Here is a 23,191-nt window from a genome sequence, read left to right as displayed (position 1 = left end):
AAGAGTCCTTAACTGTATATAGCAGACTAAAGGTAGCATCGAGAGGAAACCTGAAAATCAGCTAAAACTGCCTTTCTAAACATACAAAGCCTTAGAGAGTCTGTCCCAATCTTATACAACTGAAAGGTTTTGCGAGAAAAGGGCTGACACTGCCAATGAAGTGTACTCTCAGTAATTCTTCTAAATCAGGGATAGCAAGTTATGGCTTAGGGGGTTATCCTTGGTCCACCCTTGGTCCACCCTTGGTCCTGTAGGTGACAGTTCACAGGAATCCAGTCCTGCTGACCTCGTACACTATTATCTACAGCTGCCTCTATGCTGCAAGAGACTGTATGATCCACAAAACCTAAACTATGACTGGTCCTTGGCAGGAAAAGGCTATGGATCCTTATCCTGGATGCAACACAGCACGAGCGTGACGAGGCTGAGGTCTGGAGTCAGAGGGCGGGTCTGCATCTAGGGCAGAGCTGCTCTTTACAGGCAGGAATCTCTGGCAAGTTCATCTTCCCAGCCTCAGCCGTCTCAGCATTAGCAAACAGGCAATCCTCTTTCACTTACAAGGCTGCTGGCAGACTTGCTAATGCAGATAAAGCACTTGTCCCAGTGTCTGGCAGGTAATGGTCAATCAATAAACAGTAATCATTATTAACAAAGATAGGAGAGTTAAAAGTTGCCTTTATGCTTAAAACTGCTTATTAACAGAAGTATCTCTTTAAAGAAAAGTAAGCCACTGACAGATTAAGGTATATCTGATCTTATGTAAGGCAAAACTGACAATGAATTTTGGTGTTGTGAAACCTTTCTTGCTAAAAGCTTGAAAATGGTTCTAACGAATGTAACCACAGGTACTTTTTTTAAAGTTCAACTGTTAAAAAATGAAGGTTCAGGGTGAGACTAACATCCCAACTATAAACATAGGACTAGCACCCACAGCTGCCTCTTGTACGGCACTTCAGGTACAGATGGTCCTACTTAATCAGTCTTTGTTGAACTGAATGGCCAACCCCTGCTCCATCCAGCGGGCCTTATGAGCATTCATGGAGGCAAACACTTGTCTGCTTCAGGTTTAAGCAAGATAACTTTATTAACAAACTAAAGACAAGTTGATTCATACCTGTCTAAATTTAGCTCTTGCTTCTTTTTCCTTCATTCTTCCATGTGCAACCAAATAGTCAAAAACTTCACCTATAATTGAGAGAAATATAAGTAAAAAAAGTCCTACTTCTGAGCATTAATTTTCCCATAAACTGATAATGTTCCACTTTGCAATGCGCTAATTTCTAAGTATAGCTGTGAAGTTAGCCAGAAATACGTGGAATTTGAACTAAGCTAGGCTTACAGTTTTGTCCACAGGCATTTAAAATAATCAGCATAATCTTTAAGCTGGAGAAAAAGTATTAAAATTAAATTCTCACATACCTATACAACTTTTAATTTTAAGGGTATGTGTTTTCTATACACTAATAAAAACTGACCAGTGAAAATTGAAAGTTAAAATGGATTAGGTTATTCGGTTAAAAGAGGATGTCCTCATTGAACAATTAAGATAACAAAACATTTTCTGGGTAAATTCATTTATTCAAGAGATTATTTATCGAGTACCTACTAATTGCCAGGCACTGTTCTAGGCTCTGGGGAAATGCAACAGAAAACACAGCAAAGCCTCCTTCCTCATGGAGTTTACATTCTAGTAGGGGAGCAAGGAAACGTGAGAGGTTAAGTGCAGGGGAAAGAAGCAGGCAGTGTGCTAGCTTGCTTGTGTTTTCCCAACCACTTGAGGGAGTAGAGAGTGGTTATTTGGGAGGAAGATTCGACCACGAGTCAGAGAGACAGCAAGGAGGTCTGCAGGCACAGCTCCCAAAGAGCCCTGAGGACGCTGGCTTCCCCCTAAGTGAGCTGTGAAGCAGACAAGATCAAACAATTGATCACTTGCTGGTTGAGGGAGGGTTAGCATGAAGGGAAGGAACAAGGACACCTCTAGGGAGCTCAATGTAATAATTTAACCACACCTGACAGTGGCTTGGGCTGAGCAGATTGGAATAGGAAATGGGGGCTAAAGACAGGGAAGGTAAAACCAAAAACTTCCCATAAACATCTACAGCTATTTATGCAATATTAATTCCTTGAGGAAGAGAGGTGACATTCTAGAGAACAGGGTGTTAGCACTGCCAACTGCTTATCAATTTAGCATAAATAAAGACCACCTCTGAAACCAGCAGAATACTTGTATAGAAAATCACATAGAAAATGTTCTGAGGAAAGGAATACATATGCTTCTTATTCATACAGCATATGTAGCTCCGTCACCTTAGTGACAACATAAAATACCCTGACACTTACAACAGCTTTCTGAATGACACAGGATCTTATGAGTTAAATGCTAGCTCAGTGAAATGTCAGCATTCTCTAAGCGAATGAACTTCTATTTGCAGAAAAGTACACAATGTCAAAACAAGTGGTTAATAAGTGAAAACAATTAAGGATGTGGGCACAGTACACAGAAACAATTTTAACTTTTTTAAAAAAATGGCTTAAGCCCAATAGTTCCTATACAGTAACACAGATGAAGTCCAAGCCTATCAGTATGATTTTTAAATATTTTGATTAATTCAAGTGCAACATAAACCTCTTAAGAGATTTCTGAAACTACAAAATCATATTCACAATTACTAAGTTATAAATCAGGAATTAAAATTTTAAAGGCTTTATTTATTTGAGAAACAGAATTACAGTGAGAGGGAGAGACAGAGAGATCTTCCATCTGTTGGTTCACTCCCCAAATGGCCACAATGGCCAGAGCTGGACCGATCCAAAGCCAGAAGCCAGAGCTTTTTCCAGGTCTCCCACGTGGGTGCAGGGGTCCAAGCACTTGGGCCATCTTCCATTGCTTTCCCAGACCATTAGCAGGGAGCTGGATCAGAAGTGGAGCAAGCTCTCTGCCGTGGCCAGGGAGTGCAGCGGAGGATGGCCCAAGTACTTGGACCCTGCACCCCATGGGAGACTAGCATAAGTACCTGGCTCCTGCCATCGGATCAGCGCGGTGCGCCGGCCGCAGTGCGCCGGCCGTGGTGGCCATTGGAGGGTGAACCAACGGCAAAGGAAGACCTTTCTCTGTGTCTCTCTCTCTCTCACTGTCCACTCTGCCTGTCAAAAAAAAAAAAAAAAAAAAAAAAAGTGGAGCAGCTGGGACCTGAACCAGCGCCCATACGGAACGTCAGCACCACAGGCAGAGGCTTAACCTACTATGCCACAATGCTGGCCCCAGGAATTAAATTTATAATCCAAGATTTCAACCCAGATCTCTCCTCTTTTCCTTTATTAAAAAATGTATTAACACTTAGATTAAGCAACTGAACTGAAAATCTCTAAAGGCTATTTAGAGAAAAAAGAGCAAACAGTGACTCCTGCCCTGGTTAAGGGAATGTGTTGTTGAACAGAAAGCCAGGATAATTTAGAAAGCCCTTAGTTCTACTTCATGTCCTGTGACTAATTAGCTAAGAAATCCTTGGCATAGAACAATCTGAGTTTTAATGATCTCTGTAAAAATCAGACAGTTGTTTTGGATGATTTCTAGATCCTTTCCTTTTTTAAAAAATTTATTTATTTGAAAGGCAGAGTGGGAGAGGGGAGAGGGGAGAAGGGGGGAGGGGGATAGGGAGAGAGGGCCATTGTGGCCATCTGAGTTGTGAACCAGCAGATCTCTAACTCTGACTTTTAAATAAATAAACCTTTTAAAAAAAGATTAAGGGAAAGGGGTAGCCAATTTAATGAACGTTTTGTTGTTTGGTCAAGGATACAACAATGTCTTGAAGACTGCCAGTGCATTGTTCAGTTCATTAAAACTAACGGTCCACTCAAGACAATAAACTACCACCACCACTGATTAAGCATTGCCCTAACGCTGGTCAAAGCAGATGGCTAACACCCCCTCTCTGAAGTTAGCAAGCTCCGCTGGCCTGGTATTTGTCAAGACACATGGCTGAGAGGGGCCAATGCCTCAATTCACCCCCATCTGGCTTTTCCAAAGGCTGTCTTCCTTCTACTGGATCTAGATGCCTCTCAGATGTTTTTGTCTTGCCCTCACATAAGAATAATACTGTCCAAGACTTGGGCACCTGAAACAGATGGGGACAGATGACTGCGACAAACTGCAAACCCCAAGAGGCTCTCTGGTGTCAGAGGCGGGGGTCCAGGCCCAGCAGCACAACTGCAGTGAGGTGCCCCACCCTCTGTTTCCTCCAAGGTAAAAGTCCCCCCATCTCCTCCTAATAACACCATGGAGTCATCATGAGACTATCTGATGCTTTCAGAAGGCACCAGGTAAGAAAAAGCACCTTGAACTCTGATGAGGTTACACCAATGAGGAATTTATGAACTCTACTTATGGGTGCCTATCTATAAAGCAAGTAGGAAGGTTAGAATTCCATATAGATTTTTTAGTCCTATAAAATTAAGTCTCTAGCTCTTCCTATTATTCCTCAGGTCTTAAAATACCAACTACCAATGAATTACAAGTGTGAAAAAGTGGTCAGAGCATGGAAAGTCAGGTTTTATCTCCTGTAACTCACTCTTCCTCACAAGTTTACAATCCTTTATTTAATGGTTAGAACTCACACAATGAGGCTATGACTTAACATTGCATCTCTGGGTTTTGCAGCCTAGATCAAGGTGCTAACAGTTTAACTACCATCCTGCAGATTCAGCAGAACGTGTCCCCAGCAGTTCATAGTATCACAAATGGAGTCTAATCCTTATTTGTGAGTACCTGCTCGGTGTCAGGCATAAACATGAACAGATAAGCAGGACAACTTCTGAGCCCCACAATCAGAAACTATATGCTCAGTCCAACCTCAATCCGAAAATGAGAATCTTCATAAAAAGACAGCATGCATTTCAGAAAATGCCTACAGCTTTACAACCAAGTAGGCAAATATATATCAGTCTTTAATCTCTATTTTAAGGAAAATATAGTTACTGTAATCATTTCTGGCCTTGGGAAAGATGATATATTAAATCTGATAAACAAAAACATATAACATGGAATACATATTTATTTCAAACAGACCAATCCATTAAATACATTTAAAAATCCAATATTTGGGATAAACAAAATGTACACATATAAACACACACACACACATACCCCAAATCAACCGTTATTCAGTCTTAAAAATGAAGGAAATTCTAACATGCTACAACATGGATAATCTGGGAGATATTATGCTTAGTAAAATAAGCCAGTGACAAAAGGGCAAATCCTTATGACCCCATTATACTTCATCTATAGACGAGTCAAATTCATAGAGCCAGGAAGTAGAGTGGTCATCGCCAAGATCTGGGGAAGTGGAACTGGAGAGTCAATGTTTCATGGGGATGCATCTGTAGCTCAGGAGGAGGAAAAGCTCCAAAAATGGTGAGTGCTGCACAACAATGTGACTGAACCACACACTTGTGAATGGACAGGATAGCAAGTTCCATGTGATGTACATTTTAATCCATTAAAACAAATCTAAGTACTTAAATATTATCAATTTATAATCCTAATGGTGATAACCCACACAACTGCTAAGCCAGTACATTACAACTCTGGCTGTTAGAAAAAAATCTTAACCATTATCCATATGGGCAGTGAAGTAGTATATTCTTTTCAAAGAAAAGAAAATATGGGCTGGCACTATTAAAGCCCTGGCCTGCAGCACCAGAATCCCATATGGGCACCGGTTCAAGACCTGGCTGCTCCACTTCCAGTCCAGCTCCCTGCTAATGTACCTGGGAAAGCAGTGGAGGGTGGCCCAAGTCCTTAGGCACCTATACCCACGTGAGAGACCTGGAAGAAGGTCCTGGCTCCTTGCTTTGGATTGGCTCAGCTCTGGCTGTTTCAGCCATTTGGGGAGTGAACCAGTGGATGGAAGACCCCTCTCTCTGTCTCTACTTCTCTGTGTAACTCTTTCAAATAATAGAATAAATATTTAAAAACAAAGAAGACTTCAATATATTAGAGTGCTCTTACCTCCGCTTGCATACTCCATGATTAGGTAGAGTGTTTTTTCAGTTTCAATGACTTCAAATAACTTCACTAGGGGAGGGGAGAGAACATAACAGGAAAAGAAACAATTGTTTATATGCACAAACCACACATAAAAACCGTAACATTAAAAAGCAAGTTTTTCTCTGTTACAGATTTTAATACCTCATCTTTTTAAAATTTCATTTAGTGAGTTTTATCTTAAATTACAACAATGGAAAAGGTTTTATAGAAGCGTGGAATTCCACAAAAATAGACTTTCTAGGTGCCCACAAAAGTGACTTCAGTGCACACTAGTAGTCTAGCCAAGGGCATCTACTCGGACTGGCTCTATTGTGCCACTGTCTGGCTATGTACTGGCTCGCTGACCTCCTAGGAGCCCATCTTTTGTGCCACAGGACAAGTGGTTCTCTTTCTCTCCACTTGCAGAATCACTCAGATTTACTCCACTCCTACAAGTGCTGGTCTATTCACTCGTCATTTAAGGCTTTAAGGACCAAATTGTACTTTGTTGCTTGGGAAACTTAACTCTGTAAGAACAAGGGTTCCTTGAAGCAAGTAGAAGAGATAATGGTGCAACTAACTGTAAAGAACTTTAGAGAATGATTTTCAATGGGTAAGTGTGATTTTGCCATAGCAATTCCTTGTTACTGATAGAAATATTCCTACTACTTCTAATTCATAAAACCATTAACAGCAATTAGAAATAATTATTTATAAATTCAACTAAAATGAATCTGAGTCTACCAAGTCATTTTGCATATGTACTTAATTTTGTTAATATTTACTTTAGAATTATATTCACCCAAAAGGGGTAGGTGTGTGTAATTTTCTGGTATTAAAAAATGTTTAACAAAGTTAAGACATATGTGTTGGTAAACAAGCAAAATAAAAATAAAATCCAATATTCCAATGCAAATTCTCTCTTCTAGAAAAATTATTTTAACACAATAGGAATTTTAAGAAAGCTTAACCTACTATCAAAGATACATAGTAAGTAGGAAACTATTCAGAGTACAATTTAATTACTTGAAAGGCAAAATAAATACATTGAGTAATAAAGTGTTTTTGATGGAAAGCTGGAACTTGAAAATCAGAGTTGGCTGGCTAACCCCAAAGGCCTAAAAATGAAAAGCAGAAATACCTATGTTTGGATGATTTAAAATCTTCATTATTCGTACTTCTCTGAAGAGCTAAAAAAAAAAAAAGACACAATTTTCCCAAAACAAATTATTAAACATTATATTCCACTGCTGCAGTAGAAATTTTTCTCTTAGCTATCTGGTTCACTGCTAATGTTCTAAGACTAACATGAAAGTTTGGAGTGGCTTAAAAGTACCCTTATAATCTATTACCAAATGGTATTCCCACTTCTAGTCACCTTAACTCCTCTCAGTTGGTAGAACATGCTAATCTTTTCATCCTTCAAGTCTCAAGCAGATTCTTTGAAAACTTATCTAAGCAGGGTCTCATTTGTTCTAAATCACAGATGTCTGTTCACTTCTTCCCTAGAATGTCTTTCAAGTTGTGGTGATACAGGAAGTATGCCTGTCTCTTCACTACTAGACATCTGAAACCAACCATGGCACACAACAGGAGCACATTCGCTTGCTAAATGCCTGCTTGAAAGCACTGACCGCCATGTGGTTTGAGCCAGCCTCCCTAGCACTCTAATTCCCACCCTGACTAGCAGGGTGCTTATTACCATGTTGCCAGAGTTCTTCTGCCAGGAGAAGTCAAATGCAAGCAACCACTTTTAGTCTTTATTATTTACTTTATTTAAAAGGCAGAGTGACAGAAGAAGATGCGCACACACACACACATGGGGTGGGGGAGAGAGAGAGAGCAAGCAATGTTTCATTCACTGGTTCACTCCTCAAATGCCTACAACATCCAGGGCTGGGACAGGCCGAAGCCAAGAGCCAGGAACCCACTCCGGGTGTCCTACAGTGGTGGCAAGCACTGCTTTCCCAGGCACACCAGCAGGGAGCTGGATCAGAAGTAAAACAGCCAAGACTAGAACCAATGCTTCAAGATGGGATGCCAGCATCACCAGCAGAGGCTTAACCCGCGAAAATTACTACTAGCAGTGCAGCTGACCAAAATAAAATGAATTAGAGCCAAAGAGCAAGAAAAAAGACCGAATACTACAGGAATTCAATGGAGAGAGAGCTTGCTTCTGTCTAGGGTGGTGTGTGCCATGGAGGTATCAGACTGAAGCAGGATTTAAAATATGGGTATCTAGAGTTGAACATGCGGTAGGTGTGCTCTGTGTATGTGAAAACAGATGGAGAGGAGCAAACAATTCAGTTATTTAAGGAAGACCAAGAGATCCATCTTGACAAGAGCAGCAAATTTCCAAGTGAGCACTTCAGTTACCACACAGGGACTCCCACAAACTGCAGGCTTCTCAGGGTCTACCGATCGCCACACCTCAAGTGAGGCTTCAGAATATTTCATTTCAGCAGCCACCCCAAGATGTGGTATTTAAAAAAATACATCTATATGGGCCAGAGGTTTGCTATAGCAGGTAAAGCCATCATCTGCAACACTGGCATCCCATATGGGTGCCAGTTCATGTTCTGACTGCTCCACTTCTGATCCGTCTCCCTGCTAGGGGCCTGGGAAAAGCAGCAGAATGTGGCCCAAGTGTTTGGGTCCCTGCAACCCATGTGGGAAGACCTCAAGGAGACTCCTGGCTTCAGCCAGGGCTAGGGCCATTTGGGGAGCAAACCAGTGGATGGAAGATCTTTCTCTCCCCACATCCCTTCTCTGTTAATTCTTTAAAATGAACAAATACATCTCTTTTTTTAAAGATTGGTTTATTTATCTGAAAGAGTTATATAAAGAGAGGAGAGGCACAAAGAGAGAGAGAGGGAGGGAGGAGGGAGAGGTCTTCCATCTGATGGTTCACTCCCCAAATGGCTGCAACAGCCAGAGCTGCGATGATTCGAAGCCAGGAGCTTCTTCTGGGTCTCCCATGCGGGTTCAGGGGCCCAAGGATTTGGGCCATCTTCTACTGCTTTCCCAGGCCATAGCAGAGAGATGGATCAGAAGTGGAGAAGGCCGGTGCTGCAGCTCACTAGGCTAATCCTCCGCCTTGTGGCGCCGGCACACCGGGTTCTAGTCCCAGTCGGGGCTCCGGATTCTGTCCCGGTTGCCCCTCTTCCAGGCCAGCTCTCTGCTGTGGCCAGGGAGTGCAGTGGGGGATGGCCCAGGTACTTGGGTCCTGCACCCCATGGGAGACCAGGAAAAGCACCTGGCTCCTGCCATTGGATCAGCGCGGTGTGCTGGCCGCAGCGGCCATTGGAGGGTGAACCAACGGCAAAGGAAGACCTTTCTCTCTCTCTGTCTCTCTCTCACTGTCCATTCTGCCTGTCAAAAAAAAGGAGAAGCTGGGTCTCGAACCGGCACCCATATGGGATGCCCATGCTTCAGGCCAAGGCATTAACCCACTGCATCACAGCACCGAACCCACAAATAAATCTTTTTTTAAAAAAAAAAAAAAAAGGCCACCAATTCCTCTCCCTAAAAGGCAAAACTTAATATTTCTCCCTTTGAAAGTGGGCTAGACATGGTGACTTACCCCTAACCAGCAGAATATGGAACAGTGACAGTGGGAACTACAGAGACCAGGTACTGAAATGGGCACCATGTTCTCACACTGCTCTCACTGAGTGTAATGAGGACATTCAAGCACCTCTGTGGATAGGCCCCCACGACAGGCAGTGAGGACACACGCCCATAGAGGACCTGCAGTCTTGGTAAGAGCCATGAGAGAGGAGCCTATGGAAACTGATCCATCAGCCCCGGAACTCTCTCGATGAGAGTAGGTGTGGTTGACATCTGAGGAAATCCTCTCTATAGAGTGCCGGCATCAGATCAGCCACATAAGTCACTCTCCAACTCTGGAGCAAAAACTGGAGATGACTGAATTGATTTGCTTTTGCTAAGTTTTGGAGTTAATTTATTGGACAGCAGCAGACAACTAACATAATACAATACACTGGGAACCTCTGACACACAGCAGAAATCATGCCAGCGACACACTGTGGAAACACAACGGAGGGGCCGGCGCCTGGCTCACTTGGTTAATCCTCTGCCTGCGGCGCTGGCATCCCATATGGGGGCTGGCTCTAGTCCCGGTTGCTCCTCTTCCAATACAGCTCTCTGCCATGGCCTGGGAAAGCAGCAGAAGATGACCCAAGTCCTTGGGCCCCCACACCCACATTTGAGACCAGAAGAAGCTCCTGGCTTCGGATCGGTGCAGCTCCAGCACTTGGGGCCGTTTGGGGAGTGAACCAATGGAAGGAAGACCTCTCTCTCTCCCTGTCTCTCCCTCTCACTGTCTAACTCTACCTCTCAAACAAATAAAGAAATATTTAAAAAGAAAAAAAAAAAAAAACACAAAGGAAAGACAAATGGAGCCATAGAAAGATGACTAATAAAAGCTTAATTGTGTAGACAGAGCAGATGGCCACAAATTCTCAAATAGGGGTGGGCATCGTGGTACAGCGAGTTAAGCTGCCATTTGGGAAGCTGCAAACCATACTGAGCGGCTGGTCTGAGTCCCAGTCCTCCATTTCTGATCCAGCTTCCTGCTAATGTGCCTGGAAAGACAGCAGATTATGGCCCAAGTACATGGGTTCTTGCTACCTGTGCAGGAGACCTGGATGGAATTCCTGGCTCCTGGCTTGGCCTGGCCTATCCCTGGCTGCTGCAGGCATTTGGAGAGCAAACCAGAGAATGGAAGATCTAGAAGACCCTATAACCCCCTCTGTCACCTTCTTTGTCACTCTGCCTTTGGAATAAATAAATCTTTAAAAAAAAAAAAAAAAAAAAGATTCCCATGTAGGGTAGTGTCAGGATATAACCAAAATAACTTCATATATTTACCTATCAGAATGATCTATCAGGTAGAAATTGGCAGAAAGCAAATGAGTTAATGAAATCCATGCCAAAAGAAACAAGGAGGATGGGGAAGAGGCAAAATGTAAAGTTATCAAGTGTCTAGCATATCTGAAGCAGAGCTAGATAGTTGCTTTACATGTATAATGTTATCTTAGTTTCAGTAACTTAAGTGTACAGAAACACCTATTTCTTCAGGTATTCTTACTTATTTGCAAAGATTCCCTTATAATTTAAATTATTCTCTATCTGGTGCTTTTCTTCTTCAGTTTTTTGTTTTTAAATTTTACTTATTTGAAAGGAAGAGTTGGGGGGGGGGGCAGGAAGAGACACAGAGAGAGATATCTCTCACCTGCTGGTTAGTGAACTCCCTAAATGGCTGCAATAGCCAGAGTTGGGCCAGTCCAAAGCCAGGAGCCAGAAGCTTCTTCTGGGTCTCCCACATTGAGTGCAAGGGCCCAAGTACTAGGGCCATCTTCCACCGCCTTCCCAGACATATTAGCAGAGAGCTGGATCGGAAGTGGAGGAGCCAGGGCTTGCACTGGGGCACACGGGGCAGCAGCTTTACTCACTGCCTCATAATGCCATCCCCAGGGAAGGTTTTCTTTCCTTCTTTAAGATTTATTTATTTATTAGAGAGGTGGTGGGGGGTGGGGGTGGGTTTCCATCCACTGCCTAAATGGACACAATGGCCAGAGCTGAGCCAATCCAAAGCCAGGAGCCAGGAGCTTCTTCTGGGTCTCCCAAGCATATGCAGGTGCCCAAGGACTTAGGCCATCTTCTACTGCTTTCCCAGGCCATAGCTGGGAACTGGATCAGAAGTGAAGCAGTCAGGACTCGAACTGGTGCCTATATGAGATGCCAGTACTGCAAGCAGCAACTCTACTACGCCACAGTGCCAGCCTCAAGATTATCTTAGAGACAATATAGAAACTACAAACCAAGTAAAAAAAAAAGTCTGATATATTCAACTGTATTAAAATTAGGAACTTCGGCTATTCAACAAAAGACAACATCAAGAGTGAAGATACGCGGCCGGTGCCATGGCGTACTTGGTTAATCCTCCACCTGTGGCGCCAGCATCCCATATGGGCGCCGGTTCTAGTCCCGGTTGCTCCTCTTCCAGTCCAGCTCTCTGCTGTGGCCTGGGAGGGCAGTGGAGGATGGCCCAAGTGCTTGGGCCCCTGCACTCGCATGGGAGACTGGGAAGAAGCACCTGGCTCCTGGCTTCAGATGGGTGCAGCTCCAGCCCTTGCGGCCATTTGGGGAGTGAACCAATGGAAGGAAGACCTCTCTCTCTGTCTCTCTCTTTCACTGTCTGTAAATCTGTCAAATAAATAAATAAAATCTTTAAAAAAAAGAGTGAAGATATTTGTCATATATAATAGTATACCAAATATATAATGATCCTCTAAAATGAACAGGAATAAGAATCTACTGGAGATTGAACAAAAGGCCGGAGCAAGAGGACAGATAGTATAGTTCAGTAGGTTAAGTCCCCACCTGGGATGCCTGTATCCCTCACTGGAGTGCTGTCTGAGTACCAGCCTACTCCGCTTCTGATTCAGCTTCCTACCAATGGGCCTGGAGCAGGGGGTGGAGGGAGTGGCTGATGAAGCAAGTACTTTGGTTTCTTCTACCTTCACAGAAGACCTAGATGGAGTTCCTGCCTCCTGGCTTTGGTCTGGTCAGCAGATGGAAGATCGGTCTCTCATTTTCTGTCATTCTGCCTTTCAAATAATCAAATAATAAAGAAATCTTTTTTAAAAAAAAATTTACTTATTTATTTGAAAGGCAGAGCTACAAAGAGGCAGAAGTATAACGGGGATGGGGAGATGACTTTCATCTAATGGTTCATTCCCCAAATGGCTGCAGCTGAGCTGATCTGAAGCCAGGAACTTCCCCTGGGTCTTCCGCATGGGTGCAGGGGCCCAAGGACTTGGCCCATCTTCTACTGCTCCCCTAGACCATAGCAAAGAGCTGGATCGGAAGTGGAGTGAAGTAACTCTGCCTTTCAAATAAATAAATAAATCTTAAAAATATATATATATATATATATATGAAAAGATGCTGTTACTCTTCAGCAATCAGGAAAATGTTGAAATTAAAACTCAGTAAAATATCATTTTTTTAATATCCACCAGATTAGTGGCAAGAACTAAAAAATTAGAGAAAAACTATGATAAGGAAGAACATTCTTGCATCCTGTCTTACATGCCACCAAAGGACTATAAATCAGCACAACTGCTTTGGAAACACTTTGGTTTTTAACAAATGGAGATAAATATTCCCTGTGAGCCAAGAATTCTACTACTGAGTATGTACCCTTAAAAAACCTCCACTACTGTGGTGTAGTGGCACAGTGGATAAAGTCACCGCCTGTACTGCCAGCATCCCATTTGGGTGCCAGTCGAGTCCCAGCTGCTCCATTTCCAATCCAGCTATCTGCTATGGCCTCGGAAACAGAAGATGGCCCACGTATTTGGGCCTCTACACCCAAGTGGGAGACTTGGAAGAAGCTCCAGGCTCCTGGCTCCAGCCCAGCTCCATCAGTTGTGGCCATCTAGGGAGTGAACCAGCAGATGAAGACCCCCCCGCCCACCTATCTGTCTCTCTCCCTTTTAAATAATCAAATCATTAAAAAATAAAAAAGAAAGAAAAAAAGAAACTTGCACAGGAGGCTAGACTTGTAGCACAGTGGGTTAAAACACTGCTTGAGATGCTGGCATCCCACACAGGAATGCCATTTCAAGTCCTGGTTGTTCCACTTCTGATCCACCGTCCTGCTAATACACCTGGGAAAGCAGCAAAAGATAGCCCAAGTCCTTGTGCCCTGGCACTCATGTGGGAGTCCAGGTAAGAGTTCCAAGCTCTTGGCTTCAGCCTGGTCCTGCACAGGCCATTGCAGCCACTTGGGGAGTAAAAAACAGATGGAAATGTGCACACACATTCTCAAATCCTCCCTCCTTCCGTCACTCTGCCTTTCAAATAAATAAATAAATGTTTTCTTAAGAACAAAAAACCATAAAAAAAAGAAAAAAATTTGCACAAGTGCACCACCAGCACACACACAGAATGATTCCGGAGTTCCAGGCTCCTCGCTTCAATCTGACCCAGCCCTGGTTGTTGGCGTTCACTGGGGGAATAAATCAGCAGATGAGATCTGTATCTCCCTGTCACTCTACCTTTCAAATAGATAATACAACTCTACAAAAATAAAAAAGTATCAAATATTGGTACTATCATATCATTTCACATGATATGTAAGAAATTCTCCCATTCTCCAAAACCTGAGGATCTAGTAGCCTAGAGTCCAAGGATTAGGATAATATCAGGAAACATTAATTTAGTGTTTGGTACTAACAAAACAGAATTGAAAGACTGTATTGGTTATGCATCCCATGCAAGGGGTACATCAGTATGTTCCTCTGCTGCCCTTCCCACTGGGAAGATGCTAGGAATGCTTCTTCAAAGAAGGCACGAGTAAGCTAGGCTACAGGAAATCACAGCACTGCGTCCTAATGCTAGTTCAGTAATTCACTGCATGGCTGAGTAAGCTACAATCTCAGAGAACTTCAATTCACTCATCTATAAAACACAGATTTTTAAAAATTGCTTAATCATTACTATGAAAAGTACACACAACATCATAGGTGTGTGTAGTCATTAAGAATTTGATTGGGGGGCCGGAGCTGTGGCACAGCTGGTTAAAGCCCTGGCCTGAAGCACTGGCATCCCATAAGGGCACCAGTTCGAGTCCCGGCTGCTCCTCTTCTGCTCCAGCTCTCTGCTGCAAATGGCCTGGAAAAGCAGTAGAAGGTGGCCCAAGTGCTTGGGCCCCTGCACCTGCATGGGAGACGAGGAAGAAGCTCCTGGTTCCTGGCTTTGGATCAGCATAGCTCTGGCCATTGCGGCCATCTGGAGAGTAAACCAGCGGATGGAAGACTGCTCTCTGTCTCTAACTCTCTCTGTAATTCTTTCAAATAAAAAAAAAAAATCTTAAAAAAAAAAAAATTGAGTAGAAGCCAGTGCTGTCAAGTAACAGGCAAAACCACTGCCTGCAATGCCAGCATCCCATATGGGATCCCATATGGGATCCTAGCTGCTCTACTTCTGATCCAGCTCTCTGCTATGGCCTGGGAAAGCAGTAGAGGATGGCCCAAGTCCTTGGGCCCCTGAACCCATGAGGGAGACCAGGAGGTAGCTCCTGGCTCCTGGCTTTGGATTGGCGCAGCTCCAGCTGTTGCAGCCATCTGGGAAGTGAACCAGTAGATGGAGGACCCCCTACCCCCTCTGACTCTGCATTTCAAATAAATAAATAAATCTTTTTTTAAAAAAGAATTTGATTAATCAAAAAACTTTACTTACATAAAGGGGAAAAAAATGACTTCTGGAGCTACATTACCTAGTCAGCTCCACTCTTCCCTCAGTAGGGGGAACAGTGCATACCCAGCTGTCACCCTGACTAAAGGGTCATAACATGCAGAGACGTAGGACACCTAGCACACAGTGAGCACTAACTGTGACAGTGACTCTGGTTAACATCACTCCTGTGGCTCTCTCTCAAAGATCTAATTTGTTTGTAGTTTCTTACTTTGCTGCAAATGGGTCCATATTATGCTTTAAATCTAACCCATTTAAAACATTTAATTCTTTGATGATTTTTTGAAATAATAACAAATCACTAGTTCAATTAAAAATACATTTTAGGAGTGGGCATTTGGCTCAATGGTTAACATGCCTGCATGCTACACTACAGCGCCTGCATTTGAGTCAAGTTTCCACTTCTGATCCAGCTTCCTGCGAACGTATACCATGAAGGCAGCAGGAGACAGTACTTTGGATACTTGAGTCTCTACCACTCAAATGGGAGACTTAGGTGGATTTCCAAGCTCCTGGCTTTGCCCTGTTACCACCAAGGCTATTAAAGGCATTTCTGGAATAAGCTAGTGGGAAACATCTCTGTTTCTCACTCTCTGCCATTCAAACAAATAAAAAGCTCAGTGAAAAAAAGAAAACATTATAATATTCTCAATGTACAATTCAAATACCAAGCTATATTATTTTTTGCCAAGCAAAAACAAGTGTAACAATAAATTTAAAAGTTCCCTATAGGCCGGCGCCGCGGCTCACTAGGCTAATCCTCCGCCTAGCGGCGCCGGCACACCGGGTTCTAGTCCCGGTCGGGGCGCCGGATTCTGTCCCGGTTGCCCCTCTTCCAGGCCAGCCCTCTGCTGTGGCCAGGGAGTGCAGTGGAGGATGGCCCAGGTGCTTGGGCCCTGCACCCCATGGGAGACCAGGAAAAGCACCTGGCTCCTGGCTCCTGCCATCGGATCAGCGCGGTGCGCCGGCCGCAGCGCGCCGGCCATTGGAGGGTGAACCAACGGCAAAGGAAGACCTTTCTCTCTGTCTCTCTCTCTCACTGTCCACTCTGCCTGTCAAAAAAATAAAAAAAAAAAAAAAAAAAAAAAAAGTTCCCTATAAAGAAGGAGCAACACTGAAGGTACAGGTTCTCTTAATTTAAAAATTTATTGGGCCGGTGCAGCATAGGCATCCTATATGGGCACCGGTTCTAGTCCTGGGTGCTCCTCTTCCGATCCAGCTCTCTGCTGTGGCCTGGGAAAGCAACAGAAGATGGCCCAAGTGCTTAGGCCCCTGCACCCACGTGGGAGACTCAGAAGCAGCTCCTGGTTTCGGATCAGCGCAGCTCCGGCCATTGCGGCCAATTGGGGAGTGAACCAGCAGATGGAAGACAACTCTCTCTTTCTCTACCTCTCTCTGTTAACTCTTTCAAATAAATAAATATATATATATATATTTTAATTTATTTATTTGAGAGGCCAGTGATGTGGTGCAGTGAGTTAAGCAACTATCTGCAATATCTGCACCCCATATGAATACCAGTTCCAGTCCTGCCTGCACCTCCAATCCAACTCCCTACTAATTTGCCTGGTAGGGCAACGGCAGATGGCCTGAGTGCTTGGGAACCATGCCATCCACATGGAGAGAACTAGATGGAATTCCAGGCTCCTGGCTTTGGTCTGGTCCAGCCCGGGCCATTGCAGCAGGTAACTGGGAAGGCGGTAAATAATGGCTAAGTATTCGGGCCTCTGCTATCCATGTGGAAGACTAGGATGGGATTCCCGGCTCCTGGCTTTGACCGGGCCCAGACCTGGCTTTTGCAGAAATTTAGGGAAGAGAACCAGTGTATGGAAATTCTTCCTATGCCTTTCAAATAAATAAATGAATAAACAAACATATCCTTTAAAAAAAAAAAAAGGAAAAGCCTTAGGCCCATTTTGGGCTGCAATTTATAAAGAAACACTTTTGTAAATGTTTATTTTTTACTTATTTCCATTTACTTGAAAAGAACAGCAATAAGAGACCTTCCATTCACTGGCTAATTCCCCCAAATGCTCCCAACAGCTATGGATGGGTCATGTAAAACCAGGAGTCTGGAACCCTACCAGGGTCTCCCATGCTGGTGGTAGAGAACTATGCACTGGCGTTATCATTCCCATCTCCCAAGATGCATTAGCTGGAAGCTGGATCAAAAGCAGAGCCCAGCACCTGAACCTATGCCTCAAATAGGATGTGGGTATCCCAAGTGACGGCTTAACCCATTGTGCCACCCCAGAAACACTTATTTAAATATTTTTAATGCAGGAGCGACCGTTGTGGCATAGTGAGTAAAGCCACCACCTGTGATGCTGGCATTCCATATGGGTGCCGGTTCAAGTCCTGGCTGCTTCATTTCTGATCCAGCTCCCTGCTGATGAAACTGGGAAAGCAGCAGAGGACTGCCCAAGTCCTTGGGCCCCTGCACCCATGTAGGAGACCCAGAAGAAGCTCCTGACTTCAGTCTGGCCCAACACTGGCCACTGTGGCCATTTGGGTAGTTAACCAGCAGATGGGAGGTCTCTCTCTCTCTCTGTAACTCTTTCAAATAAACCAAATAAACCTTAAAAAAAAGTTTAATGACACCAAAGTGATTTTAAGAGATTTCAGCATTACCTGTAAGAAATATATACAAACCTGCAAATATCAGTTACATGAAAATATTATTGTGCTGTATTTTTTGCTCTAGTATTTAGAATATTGAATTTTAAAATAGATCCTTCAATTTGTGCTATTAAGGACATTTAATAACCCAACCATTTTTAAATATTTGAAGTTGTAATCATTTGAGGACTAGGAAGCTTTACTAAACAAAATAAATTAAAAATACCAACTGAGGTTTTTAAGGAACAAATTACATGGCAACTAGCACTAGAAGTAATGAGTTAAATACTGGATACTAGATCAATCTTACCTTTTGTAGACTTGTTGGATTCAACTGAGTTTTGTCAATTATTTTTATGGCAACCTAGAAAAAAAACATTTCCAGATTTTAAGAATTCGGTAATTACAAATGTTAACTGGTAACAGTGTTGTAAATATCCACATACATGACATCATTAAAAAGCAAGTAAACTGCAAAACCTTAAAACATAAAGCTGTATAATTCAAAATAGGGTCTTTGGCTCCTGGCTTCAGATTGACACAGCTCTGGCCGTTGCAGCCAATTGGGGCAGTGAACCAGGGGATGGAAGACCTCTCTCTCTCTCTCTCTCTCTCTCTCTCTCTCCCTCTCTCCTTCTTTGTATAACTCTTTCAAATAAATAAATCTTTTTTTTTTTTTTTTTTTTTTGACAGGCAGAGTGGACAGCGAGAGAGACAAAGGTCTTCCTTTACCGTTGGTTCACCTTCCAATGGCCGCTGCGGCCGGCGCACAGCGCTGATCCGAAGCCGGGAGCCAGGTGCTTCTCCTGGTCTCCCATGCAGGTGCAGGGCCCAAGGACTTGGGCCATCCTCCACTGCACTCCCGGGCCACAGCAGAGAGCTGGACTGGAAGAGGGGCAACCGAGACAGAATCCGGTGCCCTGACAGGGACTAGAACCCGGTGTGCCAGCACTGCAAGGCAGAGGATCAGCCTATTGAGCTGCGGTGCCAGCAAATAAGCAAATAAGCCACGGCGCCGCAAATAAGCACATTACTACCTCCTGGTGTCCCACGCAAGTGCAGGACCCAAGCACTTGGGCCATCCTCTACTGCTTTCCCAGGCCACAGCAGAGAGCTGGATAGGAAGTAGAGCAGCTGGGACCCCAACCAGAACCCATATGGGATGCTGGCATTGCAGGCAGTGGCTCTGCCTGTTACACCACAGCACCAGCCCCTAATAAAATTCCTTTTTTAAAAAATTATTTATTTATTTAAAAGAGCTAGAGAGAGAGGTAGAGACAGAGAGAGGCCTTCCATCTGCTGGTTCACTCCCGAGATGGCCGCAATGGCCAGAGGTGAACTGATACGAAACCAGGAGCCAGGAACGTCTTCTGGGTCTCCCATGTGGGTGCAGGGGCCCAAGGACTTGGGCCATATTTTACTGCTATCCCAGGCCATATGATATGTTCACTCCTCTTCTGAGGAGTGAACCAGCAGATGGTAGGTCTCTCTTTCCCTGCCTCCCTACCCAAAACCCCCTAACTCTACCTTTCAAATAAGTAAAAGTAAAAATAATAATAATAGAAAAACTTGAGCATCAGGATGCACGCCCCAACACTTTAATTTACTTACATAGATGGGGGCAAGAGAATATCTTCTAAGTCTCCCACAACAAAACAGAAAAGGAGAGGGCTGGCAATGGGGCATGGTCTGGTTGGAGTCTTGGTTGCTCCACTTCCGATCTAGAACTCTGGTAACTGTCTTCAGAGGGCAGTGCAGGATGACCTAGGTGCTTGGGCTCCTGTGCCCACGTTGGAGACCCCAGGGAAGCTCCTGGCACTGGGCTGCAGATCTGCCCAGCTCCAGCTGTTGTGGCCATTTCAGGAGAGGACCAGCAGATGGGGGACCTCTCTCTCTGTCTCTCCCTCTCTCTCTGTGACTCTCTGCCTCTCAAATAATTAATCTTCAAAAACTCATTGCCAAATTCAGTGTCATGAAAAATTTCCCAAGTTTTCATCAGTGGGTTATACTATTTAAAAAAAAAAAGAAAAAAAGATTAAATAATGAAAACACTTCTAAACTATACATAGTAACACGGCAAATCTCTTCACGTTTTATTAACACTTCAATTGAGTTGATTCTGAGATCCTAGAGCAGGAACAATAAGTTTTATGGGTTTATATAGCCCAGAATTCCTCCCACAGTGCCCTGCAAAGTGAGAGTATAATAAGCACAAAGTGCTACTGAATCTGAAACTTTTTTTTTCCTTAAGATTTTTTTTTATTTTCTTGAGAGGCAGAGTTATAGACAGAGAGAAGGAGAGACAGAAAGAGAATTCTTACATCCACTGGTTCACTCCCCAAATGGCAGCGATAGCCGGAGGTGGGCCAATCCAAAGCCAGGAGCCAGTGGCTTCTTCTGGGTTTCCCACGTGGTCCCAGGGGCCCAAGCACTCGGTCAATCTTCTACTGCTTTCCCAGGCCATCAGCAGGGAACTGGATCAAAATGGAGCAGCCGTGATTCGAACTGGCACCCATATGGGATGCTTAATCTATGACACCACAGCACCGGGTCCCTGAATCTGAAAACTTTTAAAATATTTAAAAAAAAAAAAAAAAAAAAAAGGAAAACTCTTGAGGTAGCCAATGACGACCAGTACTAGACAAGTTTATGGGTTAACCACATAAAATGTGTACAAAGGGGGCTGGCACTGTGGTGTAGGGGTAAAGCCACCACCTGCAGTGCCAGCATCCCATATGTGCGCCAGTTCAAGTCTCAGCTGCTCCATTTGGGATTCAGCTCTCTGTTATGGTCTGAGAAAGCAACAGAAGATCATCCAAGGGCTTGGGCCCCTGCACCCACATGGGAGACCTGGATCAGCTGTGCCCTGGATCTCGCAGCCATTATTATAATTTTTTTTTTTTTTTTTTTTGACAGGCAGAGTGGACAGTGAGAGAGAGAGACAGAGAGAAAGGTCTTCCTTTGCCGTTGGTTCACCCTCCAATGGCTGCCGCGGCCGGCGCGCTGCGGCCGGCGCACCGCGCTGATCCGATGGCAGGAGCCAGGAGCCAGGTGCTTTTCCTGGTCTCCCATGGGGTGCAGGGCCCAAGCACCTGGGCCATCCTCCACTGCACTCCCTGGCCACAGCAGAGGGCTGGCCTGGAAGAGGGGCAACCGGGACAGAATCCGGCGCCCCGACCGGGACTAGAACCCCGTGTGCCGGCGCCGCAAGGCGGAGGATTAGCCTATTGAGCCGCGGCGCCGGCCTATAATTATTTTAATAATAATTATTTTAATTATTTGAGTCACAGTGGATGGAAACTCCCCCACCTTGCCTAATTCTGCCTTTCAAGCAAATAAATTAATCTTTGAAAAAAAGAAATATATATAAAGGAAACAAATGGGTCTCCTGAGTCTTTGTTCAAAAGGGGGTGAGTATACTCCCCAGTATTTCAAAAAGCCACTAGGATATAGAAGGAAGAATTTTAGCATCTATCTATATGATGTATTTATCTTATGAAGTGGACCAAAAACCAGTGTTACTAATAACTATTAAATGGACTGGCACCAGCACTCTTACTTGGTTGCTTGTCACTTGTATAAATATGATTTCTATGGACTACAGGGATCCAGTGGGGGCTGAAGATGGAAGGAGAACACACATGAGAGAGGCTTTGCCAGGGCTGGGGAATGTAAGTTAACTGAGCTTTGCACCCAAGGTCCAGGACAGCAAAAGAGCCTGCCCCGCAAGAGGGGAGAAGCTCTGCTTCCCACTGTGCCTCCCTGACAGTGCACATCCGGTCAGACATGCTGAAGAAAGCAACCAAGTGTGGGGCACAGACTCACACCACCAGTCAGTCCCTTTTACACTCTTCAGAGTCCTCACTGGGGCCGGCACAGTGGCATAGCAGGTTAAGCAGCTGCCTGAAGCGCCGGCATCCCATATGGGCACCACTACCGATCCAGCTCTCTGCTATGGCTTAGGAAAGCAGTCGAGGATAGCCCAGGTCTTTGGGCCCCTGCACCCAGGTGGGAGATCTGGAAGAAGTTCCTGAGTCCTTGCTTCGGATCATGCAGCTCCAGCTGTTGTGGCTACCTGGGGAGTGAACCAGCAGATGGAAGACCTCTCTCTCTCTCTCTCTCTCTCTGCCTCTCCTCTCCGTGTATAACTCTGACTTTCAAATAAATAAATCTTTTTTTTTTTTTTTTTTTTAAACAGTCCTCGTGGCTGGCGCCGCGGCTCACTAGGCTAATCCTCCGCCTTGCGGCGCCGGCACACAGGTTCTAGTCCCGGTCGGGGCACCGGATTCTGTCCCGGCTGCCCCTCTTCCAGGCCAGCTCTCTGCTGTGGCCCGGGAGTGCAGTGGAGGATGGCCCAAGTGCTTGGGCCCTGCACCCCATGGGAGACCAGGAGAAGCACCTGGCTCCTGCCTTTGGATCAGCGTGGTACGCCGGCCGCAGCGTGCCGGCCGCGGCGGCCATTGGAGGGTGAACCAACGGCAAAGGAAGACCTTTCTCTCTGTCTCTCTCTTTCTCACTGTCCACTCTGCCTGTCAAAAATTAAAAAAAAAAAAAAAAAAAAAAAAAAAAAAGTCCTCATGACCCCAAATGTGGGTTGATCTAACAAATGAAAATTGAGACATTAAAATAAGTATTATAATCCCTTTCAAAATAACAAACCCACTACACTTTTTTTTTTTTAAAGATTTATTTATTTATTTGAAAGTCAGAGTTACACAGACAGAGAAGGAGAGGCGAGAGAGAAAGAGGTCTTCCACCCACAGATTCATGTCCCAGATGGCCGCAACGGTTGGAGCTGTGCCAATCTGAAGCCAGAAGTCTGGAGCTTCTTCCAGGTCTCCCACACGGGTGCAGGGTCCCAAGGACTTCGGCCATATTCTGCTTTCCCAGTGGAGTAGCCGGGTCTCGAACCGGCGCCCATTTGAGATGCCAGCACTGCAGGCAGCGGCTTAACCCACTCTGCCACAGCGCCAGCCCCACCCACTACATTTTAATATAATATATTTTAATGAAATTTTCATGTGCTTCTACTTTCAATCTGTGTTATATATCCTTGTTGTATACTTGGTATATATCCTCTGGAAAACTCCACGTTTGTATAACGAATGACACAAGCAAATGTCTTAATAGCATTACAGCACAAAAACAGTTTGCAGACCTCCAACAGTGTCTTAAAAGCTTCCAGAGTCCATGATCACTCTAAAATCAGCCACACTCTGTATATTAATCAGGCTTTTAAAAACCACTTAACTCGGT

At 44.4% G+C, this 23,191-nt stretch overlaps 1 protein-coding gene across 12 annotated transcripts in view; it reads right to left on the bottom strand.

Moving 5' to 3' along the window:
• Window positions 1-23,191, bottom strand: part of MARK3 (microtubule affinity regulating kinase 3) — a 106,601-nt gene that overhangs the window by 40,705 nt on the left and 42,705 nt on the right. For 11 of the 12 annotated variants that reach the window (XM_008248643.4, XM_002721712.5, XM_008248640.4 and 8 more), the window contains 4 exons: window positions 18,246-18,299; window positions 7,170-7,218; window positions 6,011-6,076; window positions 1,115-1,185 (listed from right to left, as the gene is read on the bottom strand). In XM_008248643.4, the coding sequence (XP_008246865.1) occupies window positions 1,115-1,185; window positions 6,011-6,076; window positions 7,170-7,218; window positions 18,246-18,299 (240 nt within the window). Of the gene's footprint in view, window positions 1-1,114; window positions 1,186-6,010; window positions 6,077-7,169; window positions 7,219-18,245; window positions 18,300-20,256; window positions 20,410-23,191 lie in introns of those variants that run through there. The other variant, XM_070065439.1, reaches the window with a different exon arrangement.

Source organism: Oryctolagus cuniculus, chromosome 20, assembly GCF_964237555.1.
Source record: "Oryctolagus cuniculus chromosome 20, mOryCun1.1, whole genome shotgun sequence".
NCBI lineage: Eukaryota > Metazoa > Chordata > Mammalia > Lagomorpha > Leporidae > Oryctolagus > Oryctolagus cuniculus.
Note: the sequence above shows the minus strand (reverse complement) of the source record. Positions and strands in the feature narration are given on the sequence as shown.